The sequence below is a fragment of the Colias philodice genome, chromosome 2 (assembly GCF_061535455.1).
Source record: "Colias philodice isolate Cphi_HAF_F1 chromosome 2, ilColPhil1 Martin Lab GWU primary, whole genome shotgun sequence".
NCBI classification, from domain to species: domain Eukaryota; kingdom Metazoa; phylum Arthropoda; class Insecta; order Lepidoptera; family Pieridae; genus Colias; species Colias philodice.
In genome coordinates this window covers 5,624,859-5,643,263 of record NC_143087.1, presented here as the reverse complement: position 1 = coordinate 5,643,263, position 18,405 = coordinate 5,624,859, and the positions used below count along the sequence as shown (strand labels likewise).

General features: G+C 32.2%; 1 protein-coding gene across 2 annotated transcripts; it reads left to right on the top strand.

Moving 5' to 3' along the window:
- The first annotated feature begins 1,830 nt into the window (after positions 1–1,830).
- On the top strand, positions 1,831–17,884 carry Hr38 (Hormone receptor-like in 38). Of its 2 annotated transcripts, none has more exons than XM_089704061.1 (4): positions 1,831–2,215; positions 13,571–13,647; positions 13,876–15,307; positions 15,598–17,884. In XM_089704061.1, the coding sequence occupies exons 1-4, from the start codon at positions 2,116–2,118 to the stop codon at positions 15,855–15,857; spliced, it is 1,869 nt and encodes a 622-aa protein (XP_089560187.1). In that variant the 5' UTR covers positions 1,831–2,115; the 3' UTR covers positions 15,858–17,884. The 2 variants fall into 2 exon arrangements, with proteins under 2 accessions (XP_089560187.1, XP_089560178.1); XM_089704052.1 differs by having other exon boundaries at positions 2,201–2,402.
- Positions 17,885–18,405: the final 521 nt, after the last annotated feature.

Here is an 18,405-nt window from a genome sequence, read left to right as displayed (position 1 = left end):
GTTAATAATAGAGAAAAAATCTCAGCTAACATAGAAAAAAATCAAATTTAGATTAAAGCTACTCTTTCTTTTTTAAACCATGATCTTGACATTGAATACAGCGGACCAAAAATCACGTTATGTTTTGAATATAGCGTAGTGCTGGTCTGAGAGAGATCACTTAATACTAACTTTGATCGTTATCATGTACTGCAAAAATCAAAAAATACAATTAGGCCACACCTGTATATAAGAGCACTATGTTAAAATCGCTCTATAGATATCCGCGTGACGAGGACACAATCAATGCGGAAACGAGTCTGGCGAATGAGAGCGAGATGCGTTAGACGCCCGAGCCGCCGTCACCGCTGCATTTGTCTTTCGATGCACACGTAATTGCATCGAAATTAGTGCATATAGTTAATCGAGTGAACGTAACGAGACAGTCTAGGATTAAACTAGAGTTTATAACTATCATGAAGAGTATTTTCATGATAACGATGCATTGTGCAGAGTGAACATCCTATAAACTGGTATAAAGATCCCACTCTTTATACCAGTTTATAGGATATATGTATAAGAATTCTAAGTACTTGTATAACTTGAAAATTTGTCTTAATCTTTATTACCAAGTTGTGGTAATCAAATCATATGATTATTTTTTTTTTCAAATAAAATCATGTCATTTTAGCAATGTATTAGAAGTGATAAGGACAACTATACTACCTAGTAACGGTGAACTTGCAAGATTTTTGGGGTTCCTAAATACATAGACTGGACTTCTAGCCATGTTATGTTCTCATAACACTCGAAAATTTATAGGATAGTTTCATTAAAAAAACCGTAATTGATAAATGATAAAGCTCTGCTCAAGATATCGTTAATTTAAACTTATTGCGGTGATGATTTTTTTATAAATAGTTACGTTTATAAATTAGCTGCTTTTATGTTCTTTCTTTTTATAAAAGAAAAAATTATTTCAAATTCGAAGTAACATACCGCAGACCAAAAGCTTTGAATATTTTATCATCCACCAAAAAGAAATACATACTCGTAAATAAAGTATAATATTTAATAAAAGCGCCATTGAAATATTAATCTTTAAATAAAAATATATATTTTTAATTCTTTATAATTAGATCCTTAATAAAAAAAATCAAAGTAGGTACCTAGATTGATTGAGTTTCTTATGTCCTTAAATGTTGGATAAACTATAATTTTCTTTATTTTTGTGGTTGTGAAAACGAGAACCGATATGAAAAAAATATGAAATCTATACTATAAAATTTTACATATAAAATCAACCCTATCTCTGTCGATGACTCGAAAAGCTTTAAGTTAAATAAAAATATTTTTATGTTGAACTCTTTAATAATTTCACTTTAATAATCTTTTATAATAACTACGGTACCTTATGGAACTTATTCGTGGACAGCTTTAAGCTCTTCTATATTAAGACGCAAACAACATCTCTGTTCTAACACTATATTAGCTCATAAACACTTAGCACGTAAGTAAATGAAGCTAGATTCTTAAATTAATCGTAAATTTTGCATAATCAATTTAAAAATTACTACTCTACAGTTTTTAACAAACTCATAACTGAAAATTAAACCCAACAAATTAAAAATAGAATCCATATACTTCTTGAAGGTATTTAATGAAAAGAAATAAATACACAAAGAAAATTTCTTGTGCAATTTATTATTTGTGAAATATAAAATAAATCCAGAAATTTCAGAATGGAAACACGTGCTTTTGTAAAGTTGCGCTGTGCGATTGTCGAGCGCTCCGAGTTCCGACGCGGACGCGGCGTGCAGCAAGGGCGTCGCTATGGTGTTGGTAGCTTTGGCGCGGACTTACAAAGCTCCGTTTCTTACTAGCGATGCCGTTAGCGCAGGCTCGGGCGGGCGGCAGGCGGCGGGCGGGCCGTGGGAGGTACCGTTAGTGACGTCACAGTTATGACGTCGCAGTCGTGACGTCAGGCGGCGCGATATAGCCACCAGCCTCGGCGGCGGCGGCCTCAGTATCGCACCGCCCGTCCGACAGCGCGTACTTCCGCGCGTTCCCTTGTTACTTTGACTACCGCAAACTGTGAGTGAGTGCGCGTGCAGTGAGTGCTATGTGCTCGGCCGCATGAGGATCCTGTTGAGCGAACTAGGACTATCTGGCGCGTGCCTCGGTTTGACCCTGGAGCCGCGCGCCGCCTCTGAGGACTCCGACAAACCAGCGCCAGGTCAGCGCCCGCACGACGATTCGCCTCCCTCTACTTCTGTGTTTATTTTCGCTTTCGTTGTGTAGAACCTCTGGGTGTTGTAGACTCTGTGTGGAACTGTTGTGACGATGGCCATCGGCTAGAATGCGAGGTGCGTTGCTGACGCCCTCCAGCCAATTTTGCGGCCTTAGCCAATTTCTTTTCACACGTATGTACTTTATTTATTATTTTATGATTTTTTATTAATTTTAATTTATTTATTTTTACCTTTTTTAAACAATTGAAGAAAAAATCTTCTGTTGCAATTTTCATAAACTTTATCGTTAAGTTACTTTTAAGTTATTAAATTATTATTACTCCTTTACGTAATTTTTATCGTTTCATTTTTCTATCATAATATTATTATGTCCACATTAAGTACTAACATAACGAGATATATATTTTATTTATACATCCACCCATACCAACGTGGGAAGAAACAGAATGCAACACTTACCCAATGACCTATAATTAAATGTTACGAACATAAAAGGAAAGCTCGATATTGAATATTAAAAATAAACATGCATCTTTTCCCGTTAATATTTTGGTTATTTTAATTTTAAAGACCGAGCGGGTTACACGAGCTTTTTCACTGTCACTTTGCTACAAGCTTTGTTCAATACGTAGAAATTAAGAATATTATTTTTATTGGAACATCGTTCATTTTTGCTAATAATTTCATTAACAACATGAAATTCCGTTGAAACTTTCCAACTTTTTTTAAACTAAAAAGATTTGTTCAAAACACGTGTTTGGAAAAAAATGTTTAGAGTTTGTTTGCAAGTGCGACAATATTCGAATAGATTAGTTATTTAAAAAATAATTTGATACACGCTGTTTCATGTATGTATTGTATAATTAATTATTTAAAATAGTTCTCTTCTTAGTTATAACGATAACGTAGAACTTAATCCAACAACCCATTCAGCACTTTTTTATTCTTTTAATACAAAATAAATTTCGTACTCACTTATTAAGCTTGCTAGAACAGCAAGTAATTCCTAATAATAACATAAGAATCTATAAACGCGAAATAACTGCCATTAATATAAATTAAATGATAGAAAATTATTATTATTAAAGTGAAATATTAATCAAAACTTCGCCATAATAAATATAGAATCTAATAACATGTCAAATGATCGTGTTATATCACATCAGAGTATATTAAATAAATCATTAATGTGTAATGCAATTATACCACAAGACATGCTAATAAAATATTGCATAGTGTAGGTTAGTGCGGCAAAATTAATATCGTTTTTGTTGTGGAGCATTAGGTAACTATAATATAGGATGAGAGTGTCGCGATCGCCTCCGGTTTGGAGCCGATGGCCTCACCTAAACTGCCTTCCACTTGCCCAATCGGCTGTCGCAACCGGCAGACGTTGCACCTGCCGACGAGATGTGTCCGCAAATTGCCAATGATCACTGATCGCATAATACTGTATTGTAACACTACATTCAAAAACATACGTCTAAGCGCAGATCAAATATTGAACACCGAAGCGGCACTTTCACTTTTTATTTACACGTAATATCTAAATATTCACCAGCATCGGGCATATAAAAACAAAAGTGGATCTATAAAAACTACGTTTCACTCATGTTTCACTAGATTTAGATTTATCTACCTATTCATAGCGAAAAGATGTCCAAATATTTATTTAATATTTATAACAATTGTCTGTTTTCGTATTGAAGCTTTTTATTCGGTAAATCATGCTAATGGTTCTATATTACCCGGCTGATAAGACGTGATATCGGAGTCCAGCTGGCGTGACGTCACGACGGAACACATTCGTTTCTCTCTGACGTCATATCTACTCCGCCCTGGGCATAAAAGCTCCCGACGCGGCCGAGGGCGCGATATCGCGAGAGCCTAGATAAGATAGAGCCTATTGTTATTATTGTCATATAATGGTTACATGCGATATATATATCCGTACTATAATTAATATTATAAATGCGAAAGTAACTCTGTCTGTCTGTCTGTTACTCAATCACGCCTTAACTACTGAACCAATTTACATGAAATTTGGTATAGCGATATTTTGATACCCGAGAAAGGACATAGGCTACTTTTTACCCCGGGAAATAAGATAGGTTTTATCCTGGAAATCCCACGGGAACGGGAACTATGCGGGTTTTTCTTTGACTGCGCGGGCGAAGCTGCGGGTGGAAAGCTAGTATTACATACATATATGGTATTGATTTAAACCGAAAATTTATCGTTCTTTTGTTTGTTATTTATTCATTCTGATTGAAAATCATATATTTTATATGCCATCTCGTTCTTACTTTTCACAAGTAGTTATTTAATTTACAAAGACAATATTTAAAAAGCCGGCATCAAATTCTCTTGCTTGCCCGCTCTCCCATATATGCACTTTTATTTTACGAAAAATATGTATACAATTTTAATTCACAAGCGACTGTTAAGTAAACACCTAACTTTCATCTCATCAAATTATTGTTAAAATAACAAAACACATAGATTGTCCCAACGGATTTTAGCATCTACGTGTTAAGTCGAATCGGTACCCGTCGCCGGTGTCAATAAAATTGCCTACTGCATATTTTTAGCCATTCATTTTAACTGCTGAAACGTTTGAAGCGGAATTACGTCACAGCGTCTAAAAATACGTGGGTGGCTGTGCGGTGGTGGCAAGGGGGTTGGGAAGGCGTACGGGCCCGCGGCCTCGGCCTCCATCGGCACCTGTGACGTCGCTCGCGTTACGTCACGCATCGACCCGCGCTCCGCTTCAAGGTCGCCCTTGCGTACCCTCGGCTATCGACTTCCTTCAACTTGTTACCTCATTAATTTCCCGAAAATTCCCCTCATACCTTGAGGAAGTGTTATTATCAAATTTGGAAAACCCTGGCTCTAATTGCACTAAAAGATATCTGCATTTATATCTTGTATAAATTTTTATCTTTAAATCTATAATAGATTCAATAATATCTGTCTTGATGATATTTTATCTTTCCTTGCCCATGATATCATGTCTGAAATACTAAAATAAATCTTAGACAAATTAAAACCGGAAAAATATCAATGATTCACTAGACACAAATAAATTGGCATGGTCCATTAATTCTTTATTTAATAAACTTTACCTCAAATACTAACCTGCCCTCAAAAGTTAGCTTTTAATTTCATTTATAAAATGTATCATCATGCACTTAACAAGGACAAGTAGGTAAATTTTTTATACGAACTTGACACAAAATAATAAAACAACTGTTAAGAATTTGTATCCTAGTGACCACACTAAATCTCGTAAATTATCATTAATTTACGAGTAATAAAACTAAAAATTATGATAAGTATATCTACAATTTTTAGTTCTCCTTTTTATGTAAGTCCGCCAATTTGTTAAAAAAAATGTCTAAGCAGTGCGTTCATCTTGTTTGTTACGAACTTAGAATATCTGATTAAATCTAATGACTGATCGAACAAAGTTTGCGAAGTCGACACGTTTAAATTACACCAATAAATTTAAATTTATTCAAAATAGTTACATAATCTTCTTAAATAGCCGCGGCGACTACCAGCGAGACAGACTTCAAGGTCGCGGAAACAGCTTTACCAAATAAAAAAATTGTTAGATATCCAAAGCTTAAGATGGTCATTAAATTTTTAGTGTCATGTAAACGTATCAAGATTTAGGTAATTAAAGTAATCCAGCGACGTAACTTGTAACGATTGATTATTATAACAATTAACAGCTGTTGTTAATCACTGTTTTTTTCTTCGTTCATTAAGATGTTTTAATACATTATAATATAATACCAGTAATTTATAGTGAGTATACTCAATGAAAACTTTGATATATTCTGCGCGGTTCACATGCGTTATATTTGCATTTAATTTAATAAACTGAAAATATATACAATAGGTATATAAAAATAATATATATATAAAACTGATAATAAACTTTAATAAATTTAATAAACTGATAATACCTTTTACCGCATACCTACATAAAATTACTGACTTAGTTTGTACTGCACATTTTTCATGAATGAAGCGAATTGAGTATGACAATAGATGGATAAATTATAAAGTTAAAACTTAAATGTATCCGTTCAGACACATCGAATTTAAGTACTGACATGATATGATATGACCTACTTTTAATTACTTTTGGTAATGCGGATGTTCCAATTCATAAATTCAATTGTTTATATAATATTCTATGAATTTCATATTGCTGTGCTCTATAAAATCGTATTAAAAGTCACAAAATCTTGTCCCAGAATAATTATCTTATCTTATATATAAAATTCTCGTGTCACAATGTTAGTCTGCATACTCCTCCGAAACGGGTGGACCGATTCTCATGAAATTTTCTGTGCATATCGGGTAAGTCTGAGAATCGGCCAACATCTATTTTTCATATGTACCACGGGCGAAGCCGGGGCGGACCGCTAGTATACTATAAAATTCTCGAGTCACAATGTTAGTCTGCATACTCCTCCGAAACGCGTGGACCGATTCTCATGAAATTTTCTGTGCATATCGGGTAAGTCTGAGAATCGGCCAACATCTATTTTTCATATGTACCACGGGCGAAGCCGGGGCGGACCGCCAGTAAATCTATAAATGTAAGTATTTCATTACCTCGAAAAGGCCGCTAAATTAAAGTTGTAAAATATAAAAATTATTTATGTATAAATAAAAGACTATAATTTCCAGAAACATTGACAATTATTTCATCAACAACATGTAATAACTACCCAAAAATTTAATTACTACATTTAATTGAAAATTGGAAGTTGTTTCTGTAAGAGATTTTGAGGCGCCTCTGGTATTCAATATTAATAACATGACACCTAGTAGTAGGTACTAAACCAGTTATGTTTAAAAGCTGTTCAATTTTATTATAAATGTAGAGTTACATTAAAAATATACCTACTTTGTATTTAATCAGAGAACCTGAATAAATATTTACAAATTTATGTATAGCCTGACGCAAATAGTAACACAAAGCACGTGTATATTTAAATTTGCATTAAAAAATATCCTAGACATACACATTTAGAAATATCCTAGACATTTAAATGAAATAAAAATAGTCTTTTATTGTTACTTGTTAGAGACGAGATAAAAATAAACTTACCGCAAACGGCAATAGGTATAGTGTACTTAGCACTACAGTATTTTGTGTTATTGGGTGGAATACGTCAAAGGCGATGACGTCACACCGAACCACCCCCAGCCCACCGACACTAAGTTCTGATTCTCTACAGCTGACTATTTGCTATATAGTATTGTGGTTTGAAATATCTTTTTATATTAGCTCTGCCTACATCATTTTTTTTTCAGAATATGTATAACTACTATATCCTTATCTACTAAATACATGTTATCTGGAGTATTATGTAAAGCTTTAAAAAATCGTTTAAAGTTAAATAAAATGAAGCAATACAGGACGTATATAATATTATGACAAAGAAAAATGTATATATGTATATACCGATTTATGAATTTTAGATAAGTTAAAGAAATCCAGCTTATATAAATTAGTAAACAGTAAGCCACTGTAGTTTACATTTTTTAAATATGCACTATACACATAAAACGAAATACAATGTGTATAATAGAAGATTGATGTCCTATAGGACATTATAACGTCATTTTACAAAATATAGTAAGATCCTGAAAAGCCCACACTTTTATTAGAAGCTCACAGTCCAACAGTTTATTTAGTGAAACACTAGTACCATCTATAAGGTGGAAACGAGAACATACTAAGTTAGTTGCGCCATCTTTCGCATACTTTACTAACTATAAGTTATATAAGCTTTTAGTTTTCCCTCCGATGTTACCCTGCGGCCTACAGTGTCGCCATGTTATCCGCAAGATGTCGCAATAACGAAGCTTTGAAAGCTCCTGTGAATTAACAAGGATTAGATAGATAGACATGCTTGAAACTACATAGTAGTTTTACGAACTAAATCTATAAAATGTTTTCTAATATTATTTCAATATTAAGAAATAAGTTAAATCTAACTTTAAGCTTACTGAAAAGTGTAAAATACTAAAAAATGTTAATAATTTTAAAAATTTTATAATTTATGACGAAAATCACTTCGAAATATCAAAGAAATTAAAAACCATAAAATATATTTTGTAGAGTCACAGTAGTGTAGAATCTTTGCTTATTGTATCAATTTAACTCGTAATATAACCATTTCCTAGTTTTAAATTGAATACCTAGAACCTATTATAGTAAGTCCAAGACATTATAGACTAGAGTAGATAATTTTTGAAACAAAAAAAAATCGCAGTCGGATGAAACCCATTAGAAAAGGAGGGGAATATGATAAAAATGTAAGGAAAAATAAATTACGGTCAATCCGAGTTCGGGAAGTGGGAGGGGGGAGCTTTAAAGAGAAAAAAATGGTCTCTCTCAATTTCCGACAAAACTACAAGTCCTACGGAAAAATGTTCAATGGAAAAGTTGTAGGTAATAAAAGGATCTACAACTTTTGTATTCACAATTTTTTCACATAACCTCAAAATTTAGGTGAAAAATTCAAAAAACCAAGTTTTTGGTTTTTTATTTTTATCTACTTCAAAATTTATTGTTTTTCTACGAAATTTGGTGAAAACTTACTTTATTATGTCCCAAATACACTGTAATTTATTTGATTGAAAATATTTATTTTTTCGCCTTATTTTGAATTAATACCAAAAAAACAACCTAATTTTCAATCGAAAAGTCACCCGTCAAAATATCAGCTTTTTTCAAAAACTTGGGGTGCCTTTTATTTATTGAAATCTCTACTTTCATATGGTGTAAAGAAAAATAAACACCACCATAGTAAATGTTCTCAGGAAATGCATACAAACAGTGTGAAAATTAGCTTTTACTAAATCAGGCACACTTCTCGAACTACCTGAAATGTTTTTATCGACATCATTTTGCTTTTGAATTTGCTGTAAAATATTAAACTTAGAACAGATAATTATTTTTCTTTTGAAATATTACCGAAAAGCCGATACAAGAGAAGATATAGAGTTCGAGAAGTGTTCCTGATTTAGTAAAAGCTCATTATCACACTGTTTGTATGCATTTCCTGAGAACATTTACTATGGTGGTGTTTATTTTTTTTTACACCATATGAAAGTAGAGATTTCAATGAATAAAAGGCACCCCAAGTTTTTGAAAAAAGCTGATATTTTGACGGGTGACTTTTCGATTGAAAATTAGGTTGTTTTTTTGGTATTAATTCAAAATAAGGCGAAAAAATAAATATTTTCAATCAAATAAATTACAGTGTATTTGGGACATAATAAAGTAAGTTTTCACCAAATTTCGTAGAAAAACAATAAATTTTGAAGTAGATAAAAATAAAAAACCAAAAGCTTGGTTTTTTGAATTTTTCACCTAAATTTTGAGGTTATGTGAAAAAATTGTGATTACAAAAGTTGTAGAACTTTTAATTACCTACAACTTTGCCATTGAACTTTTCTCTGTAGGACTTGTAGTTTTGTCGGAAATCGAGAGAAACCATTTTTTTCTCTTAAAAGCTCCCCCCTCCCACTTCCCGAACTCGGATTGACCGTAATTTATTTTTCCTTTTATTTTCATCATGTTCCCCTCCTTTTCTAATGGGTTTCATCCGACTGCGATTTTTTTTATCTTTTCATTATTTTTAAAGGCTTCTACCCCAGTCTATTATTAATTATTATATCTGCGTCATACTTATAATCCAAATTGAAATACAAGAAGTATTTTATTGAAAACAAAACCAAATTGGTAGGTTTATTTCTTTAGTATCTATAAATTGTTCGTAAAATATACACCTTACATATAGTGTAGCACTATAATGAAAAGTTAAAAAAATTTAAACCATTAAGTACAACACAGTGCACTTTAAACTGCCAATTTTAATGCATCTGCTCATGAATTATGTAATGTGGAGCTTTATGCTGCCACGCCTTTACCAATACCTACTTACATACGGAAGTGTATTTGAGATGCATAAATACGTTGTAAATTTTGTAAGTAATAAAATCTTCAGATAAACAAGCACAGTGTATGCAGGAAATAGTCTCAAAATTGCCACTTGTTACTTTATAGCGACAAGATAAGAACTTGAGCAAGTTTTTTCGAATGAGATTGTTAAAAACAAGGTTTATCGAGCATGGATTTATTGAAATTTCTCTGGTTTGAATTTATTTACTCTTAAACAGCATATTATATTGGATTTTCGCTACATATTTATCACCGAATGGGTAAATTTTAGCTGTAAAAGCTCAGTAGTTGAATTGAAAAATTGATTTTTGAATTTTTGAACCTATATCAATATATGCACATTATCTACATTACCACTGCTGCAATCGATGAAGGAAAATGCATATGGTCAAAATCGAGGAACATGGCCTAAACTTAATCAAATAAATATGTTTTCTTTCTATTCTTTCAAGTCTTTTCATAGGATGCATGTGTCCCTATACAGAAAACAAAATATATAAATTGAGATTCAATTTTATATCCCCAATTTTAAACCTAAATAAAATGCATTAATGAAGATTTTTGTACCTAAATATATTGTACCTACTACGTGCAAAAGAAAATTATTTTTAATGGCATTTATGTATTTATGCATGCGTAAACGTTTAATCAAGTACACAGCTAAATATAACTTTGTCTTTATAAGTTTATTTTCAATAAATAATAATGTTATTAATAAGTTAAAAAATACCTAGGTATATATCTAGTAATAATGCTATTTATTAAAATTGCTCACACCGCTCTAAATAACCATGTATGAATTATAATAATCATTGCTTACCCATAGACGTTTAAACATCTTCTTATATATAAAAATGAATCGCAAAATGTGTTGGTAAGCGCATAACTCGAGAACGGCTGAACCGATTTCGATAATCCTTTTTTATTATATTCCTTGAAGTACGAGGATGGTTCTTATGTAGAGAAAACGTAAATATTATGTACCACGGGCGAAGCCGGGGCGGACCGCTAGTTATGTATAATTATAAAAAGTTCATAATACGATAAAATGAAATATATATATACCTAAATATATACATTGTATCATTCTTTCCTGTAGGTAATAAATCACGTTTTTGAAAGTTTAAATTGGTTTTTATTTGTTTGTTTTGATTTATTAATTTTATTGATTTGTGTAATGGGTTCTGCTCATGTTCTGCTTTACAATACAAGGACGTAATTATTATTTATTAAACCACATGATATAATGAAGACATGATTGTTGGTGTGACTACAGAAAAATTTAACTATTTATTTTCTTAGGAAGAAAATAAATAAAGGTCATAGAAAATTATTCTATGGCCTATATTCATCTTTTTACCCTTTAAACTAACTACCTACTATAAAATGTAAATAACAGAAGATTTATAACTGATTAAATGAACATAAAATATAATTGATTACCTGTTGATAATTAAAATCAGAAATAATAAAATTAAAATCCCAATGATTTAAAACAAGTTCCAACCTCCACGACTAAATAACTTCCTTGTTGTTAATATAGGTACAGACTACAGACCTCACACATTAGTTGCACATTAGTATTATTTAAATGATATGAATGTGATGATTATAATTATTTATCCTATAACATATTTATATTATATGTAGGTACCTACCTATATTTCAGCTTTTCAAAGTACATTTCCGTAGTTAACTTAACTGTAACTTGACTGAATTGTTCCTATAGTTTACTTCTCAAGCTATATTATGATCTAACTACCTAATTTGTTAGTAAATTTTTTAAATATTGGAATTTGGAAATGTGAATTTATGTGAAAAAATGTATAGCCTATTTAAACTATGTATTTCAAGAAGTTATCTGCCTTAACATGAAGTTTACTTTAAAGTACAAACCAAAAAATGTCTTCAATCGGATTTATTAGATAAGATTAGTGATGAATTGTCCATCAAATCGTATTACATAATATTACCTATTAACCTTTGGAAGAGACTTATCTGCAAATAAATTCATAATAATTAAAAGTTTTTTTTATGCGCCCTCTTTTATTTCAAATACATATATTGACCATACAAAAGCACAGATGTTAGGTATGATTAGATCAAAATATTTGGGTACTTTCAACTATTATTAGAGTACTATCGCTCTCTCTAATTTATCACAGAATATATCTAAATTTTCTACCTTAATACATAATCATATAGGTATTTTATTCTGGGTATAGGTAATTAACTACGTTGAAAAATTGCGTATTTTTCAAAGCGATCACAATTAATATTACTTGTTTAAAAATACAGATACTACATACCTACATTATCTAAAGGTACATAATATAATAAAGTCGTAGGAAATTCAGAACTATACGTTAAATATTCCTTTAAAAATACTTGCGGCGTGATCAACAATAGATACCGAAGTCAAATATGAAGTTTTTTAAATTTTTGTCTGTTTGTCTGTAACTATGTATGTCGGAGCTAAACTCAAAAAATACTGCATGGATTTACTTCAAATCTCTCAATATTAGAATATTTTTTGTCAATTTATCATATTACTATAGTATGATAAATTAAATTAAGTTAAATAAATTAAAATACATAATTAAAATGTTGATTGTTTATTCTTTAAGGTTACATATATTTAGATGTTTTGTCTGTTTCTTAATAAGCTCGAAATTAATGGTTCCTAACATAATAGAAACTGCAAATGCCACTGATTTCATAACTTCCCAAGGGATCTATCGCCTTTGCGCCCCAAAAACTTTGTGTTTTTGCTGTTTTACCATTCTCCTCCTTATAACAAAGGCGTTAAGTGCAATATTCTATTCAAATGAGTACATTCAGTAGAAGTTTTAATAGACGTAGATGAGGTGTGTATATTGGATTCAATTTTCGGGGCGTGGCGAATCAAGCACCGTGACACGATGTATTCAAAAAGGCAATATTTGGCTGACAAAACAGCAGTATAAATTAAAAGACCTTTCTTTAAGCCCGCCACTACTAGTTATGCCGGGATTGCGTTCGGTTGTTTTGAAGTGACTACAAGAAATATTGATTTGTCAATTACGTGCGCCTATTGGAAAGTAGGAATCAAAGTATGTTCGTCAGGGGTAAATAATACATGGATCGCATAGCGTGATAGTTCAAAGCATGATACCCACAACTGGTCGTCCGACCGCTCAATAACACTTGCGTCCAACCCTTCACAACAGTTATTCACTAATTTAATTTATTTGACTTTTCTACTCAAACGAACCGTAAAATATAATTATACAATATTATTTTATACGCCAAAATAATTTCTGGGTTTCGACTATGTCATGAGAAAATGTTTTTTTTGTTACAGGGTCGAGCGCAATAGAGTCGCGCTCGCCAAGCGCTTTCTCACCAAACTCATCCAGCATGCTACTGCTGCAGACACAAGTATGTATTTTATATAAATTTAATTATATATTATTCAAATATAGTAATTTTATTCAGAAATTGAATAAATTAGTTCATCAGTTATAACACCTGCAGACGGTTGCTTTGAGAAACGTCACAATAACATGTTTGAAAAGAACGTCATTGGCTTACCGTGACCGCCCATTTATGTCCGCCTACCATAACATTAGTTACGCCTCTATTTATTGATTTTGTTTTCTTTTACAGAGCAACTACAGTTCGTCCTTCACTGATCTTCTGTCATCGCAGTATCAAGAAGACTCCTCAGAAATCTTAGACGAGAATTTAGATCCTTTTCCGGACGTAGAGTTTCATGCTCCGATACCTCCTGAGATAAAATCTCAACGCACTACGCCACTGAGCGAAACACCGTCACCCACGCCAGGACCCGCGTTACCAAGCTTTGAGGAAACATATTCAGTTCGGTATCCAAAACAAGAGATGGCAGAATTTGGAATAAAAATGGATGAAGATTGTTACAATATTGGCCCATATTCTCACCAAGGGCACGCACCCACTCAATTACTGTATCAATATCATCAACCTTCTTTACCCTATGTTCCTTCGCCTTATTACGCTCCGCCTCAACCTTGTAGTCCGACTTTCGATACAGGAAGCGTTACCCCTACACAGGATTCATATTCTTTACCCCCATTCCCAAGTACAGCAGATCTACATATAACAACAGATCAAAGTTCAAGGCAAAGACGAGCTTCTTTACCCGTACAGAGATCAGAATCCAGCAGTTCGAACGAAAGCCCTAAATTACACGGTGGACGCGTGCACTGTATGCAAGCGTCAACTCCTAGTTCAGCAGCAAGTTCTCCAGGTGGTGCACCACAAGATAACGTAGGAGCAAGAGCTGCCCCGCAATCACCCAGTCAGTTATGTGCCGTTTGTGGAGATACTGCTGCTTGTCAGCATTATGGTGTTCGCACTTGCGAAGGATGCAAGGGATTCTTTAAAAGAACTGTACAAAAGGGATCTAAATATGTATGCTTAGCTGAAAAATCCTGTCCAGTAGATAAAAGAAGACGTAATAGATGTCAGTTCTGTCGTTTTCAAAAATGTCTTGCTGTAGGAATGGTGAAAGAAGTTGTGAGAACGGACTCATTAAAGGGAAGACGCGGAAGATTGCCTTCTAAACCTAAATGCCCGCAAGAATCACCTCCAAGCCCACCAATCTCTCTTATAACAGCTCTCGTTCGTGCACATGTTGATACTTCTCCTGATTTTTCTAATTTAGATTATTCTCAATATAGGGAACCTAATCCAATGGAACCACCAATGTCAGATGTGGAAGTAATTCAACAATTTTACTCACTGCTGACGACGTCCATCGATATGATTAAAGTGTTCGCAGAAAAAGTACCTGGCTATGGGGATTTATGTCCTGAGGACAGAGAACAGTTATTTGCATCCGCTCGCCTAGAATTATTCGTTCTTCGACTCGCTTACCGGACTCGTCCTGAAGACACCAAGCTCACATTTTGTAATGGACTCGTCCTTGACAAACGTCAATGCCAGCGTTCCTTTGGAGATTGGCTGCATGCAGTACTTGACTTCAGTAACACTTTACACTCAATGGACATAGATATATCTACCTTTGCCTGTCTCTGCGCCCTTACTTTAATAACAGGTACGTTTCATATTTATTAACTAATTTTACTATATTATTTGTTATTAAATTTGTTATAAAAATAATTTCGTTATTCTTTATAAACATTGCACAAATTTGCATATCGTTACATACAAGAAGCTAATTATTGAATAAATCATTGAATTTAATTTCAACGCTAAAGAATGAAAAAATAAATGAAGAATGAATTCAGTAAAAGTAAGTTATGTTATAAGCATTAAGATAAATAGGTATTACTTTGTAAAAATGAATAGCAATGAAATAATTGAAATATTTGTCCTTTCTTCCAGAGAGGCATGGATTAAAAGAGCCTCACCGAGTGGAACAATTGCAAATGAAGATAATTGGCTGCCTGCGAGCACATATGCCAGGAGGCGGAGGTGTTGGTGGAGCCGGAGCACCTCACTTCAGCCGAGTGCTCGGCGCCTTACCCGAGCTACGTTCCTTGTCAGTGCAGGGTCTTCAGCGTATTTTCTACTTAAAACTTGAAGATTTAGTACCAGCACCTCCACTTATCGAAAATATGTTCCGAGCAAGCCTACCTTTCTAGAAAGTTTCAACCTATTTCATGTAGTAATTGCGGATCTCCCCGCCCCGGAAACTCGTCCCTCACTTATCTAGAGCCGACTCCCTTATTTTTGTAATTATTTACTTAAATTAAAAATATTTTTCTATAGGCTAGTTTAATAATGTAGAGTTCGATCTCCAAGGAATCGGTTCATGCTTATAGTATGAATTTCATTATAATTAATTTAAATTGAAAATGTTACTTATTAAGTTGTAAAATTAACGTAGGTACGGTTAAGATTAATTTATTGTTATTATTGTATATTTGTGTGTGATTCAGTTATATCTTTTAAAATATCTACTTAGTAGTCTGCATTTGAGTTACCGCTCGTGATCAATGGCATCTCGTCGTACAAATATTCCTATGTTATTTACTTGTGTATTATTTTAATAAGAAAAATCTAGTCACAAGACTTATAAATGTAAAAATTTGGCTTATGGGTCACCGATTTTTTATAGTATTTTACAAATAATTAAAGCATTTGTTGATGTCAAAACTTGATTGTGATAAGCGGAGAGTAGGACGTCTTTTCGACCAGTGTTGCGTTTCTTCGTTTATCTGACACATGGCATTGAGTCGAAACGGAATTATTGATAGAAGTTACCTTTTAGGTTTACATAATTTTAACGCTTGGTCGTTTATTTTGTTATGATAAAATCTTGCGTCTAAGGTCAGGGAAAAAGTTCAGCATGATACAACTCCTTCAACTCCTACGTGTCTTATAAAGTACCTTCGTAGATAGGTAGCATAGAATATTCCTTAAAGTATAATATAATATTTTGAAATGTAGTTTTAAAACATATCAGCGTATTTTAACTATGTTTAAAATGCACGCAGAAGTTAATTACTTGTGAGTACATAATATAGTTAAAGTTATACCTAATTAATTAATATATTACCTATGATATTCAAATTAATGTGGTAACCCATATGTACAATTTAGTACAATTAAATGGGTGATGATCCTTAATGGACCAAATAGTACCTACCTATATATATACCTACAAACCTTAATATCAAAATTCGAGAACTTATAAGTTATAATTTTCAAAGACCGATACAAATATATTAGACTGATAGGTATTTATATATATTCGTCGCTCGAAAACAATTCTGTATATATTATAATACATTGAATTTAAAAAAAAGACTTGAAAAAACATATTATATAAATTTATCAATTTTGTTTAACTTTTATATTACTTGAATCAAAATGTCCTTTACAAAATTCACTTAAAAGTGATATAAAATATTTGTTCTCTAGATTTAAAAAATGTTATAGATTATATTAAAGTGATAATTTTATACTAAATTGTATTTTGATAGAAAATGCAAGTGCTGAACTTTTTGCTCGATACCAGAGCCCCTATAATGTACTAGTTAATTTATAGATATGTAAGTAAGTTATAGTTTATTTCTTAATATTGTATGTTTCACGCATTTCTGTAAACAATATCTAAGGTGTCTCCCTACTTTTCCGTTTTCTAAGGTTTAAAGTGTAAATATTAAATACGCACTTAAATTAATAAGTGAAAAAATAAACTATCTGCCTGTGGATTATTAATTACATTTAGATATAATATTATATCTGTTTCGTTCAACTTGATCAACAATGTTCAAATGCACATAATATTAAAGTACATTAAGTTCAACCCTGTTTCACATTGAAAATGTAGATCTTTATCAAAAACACATTCCACAAATACCTTATTTAAAAGCAAATTATACAACTACCTTCTTGCTTGTAATTAACGTGCACAAAAGTAGGTGAGCGCTGAAAATTATGAACTTGCCATAGATGAATAAGTATGTATTTAAACCTGCAGCATATTTCATAATAATTTATAGACTTTAATACCTCCATTTTGAATTTTCATAACTTTATTGCATTTCTTTTTCTAAATATAATATTTTATTGATATGCTTTTGTTACTTAATTATTATTATTATTTTTCTTTGTAAATATTTTGTCACAATTATAATAACGCAAAAGCGTTAATTGAAATTTTCTGGTGTTTTTCTATCTACCTACATATTACTACGTTACCATAGCCCGTTTGAAATTGAATGTCATTTAAAACATTACAGGCCTATTCTTAACTAATTAGTAATTTTATTCTTAGAAAAAAACGACTAAAGCACAATTCTAGCAATGCATAATTATATTCTTATTATTATAAATTTAATTCAAACAGTTAAATAGAACATAGTAGGTATGTATAGCACTAAGGTACGGTAAGACGTAGCGCTTGTAATTGTCTATGTACATACAATAAAATAGTACCTAATAATAAATTTACCTATATATAAATTAGTAGGAAAGTCAAAACTCTACCTTGAACATTTTTTTAAAGTTGGAATTGATCTACAATCGATATTGAAGCCAAAAATTTTTTTTTGAACCTTTTTAGTTTGCCTGTATGTATGTCCTGGCTAAACTGAAAAAGTACCTACTGCATGGATTTATTTTAAATTTGTACTGACCTGAGAAAGGACATAGGATAGGTTTCATCACAGAAATTCCAAGGGA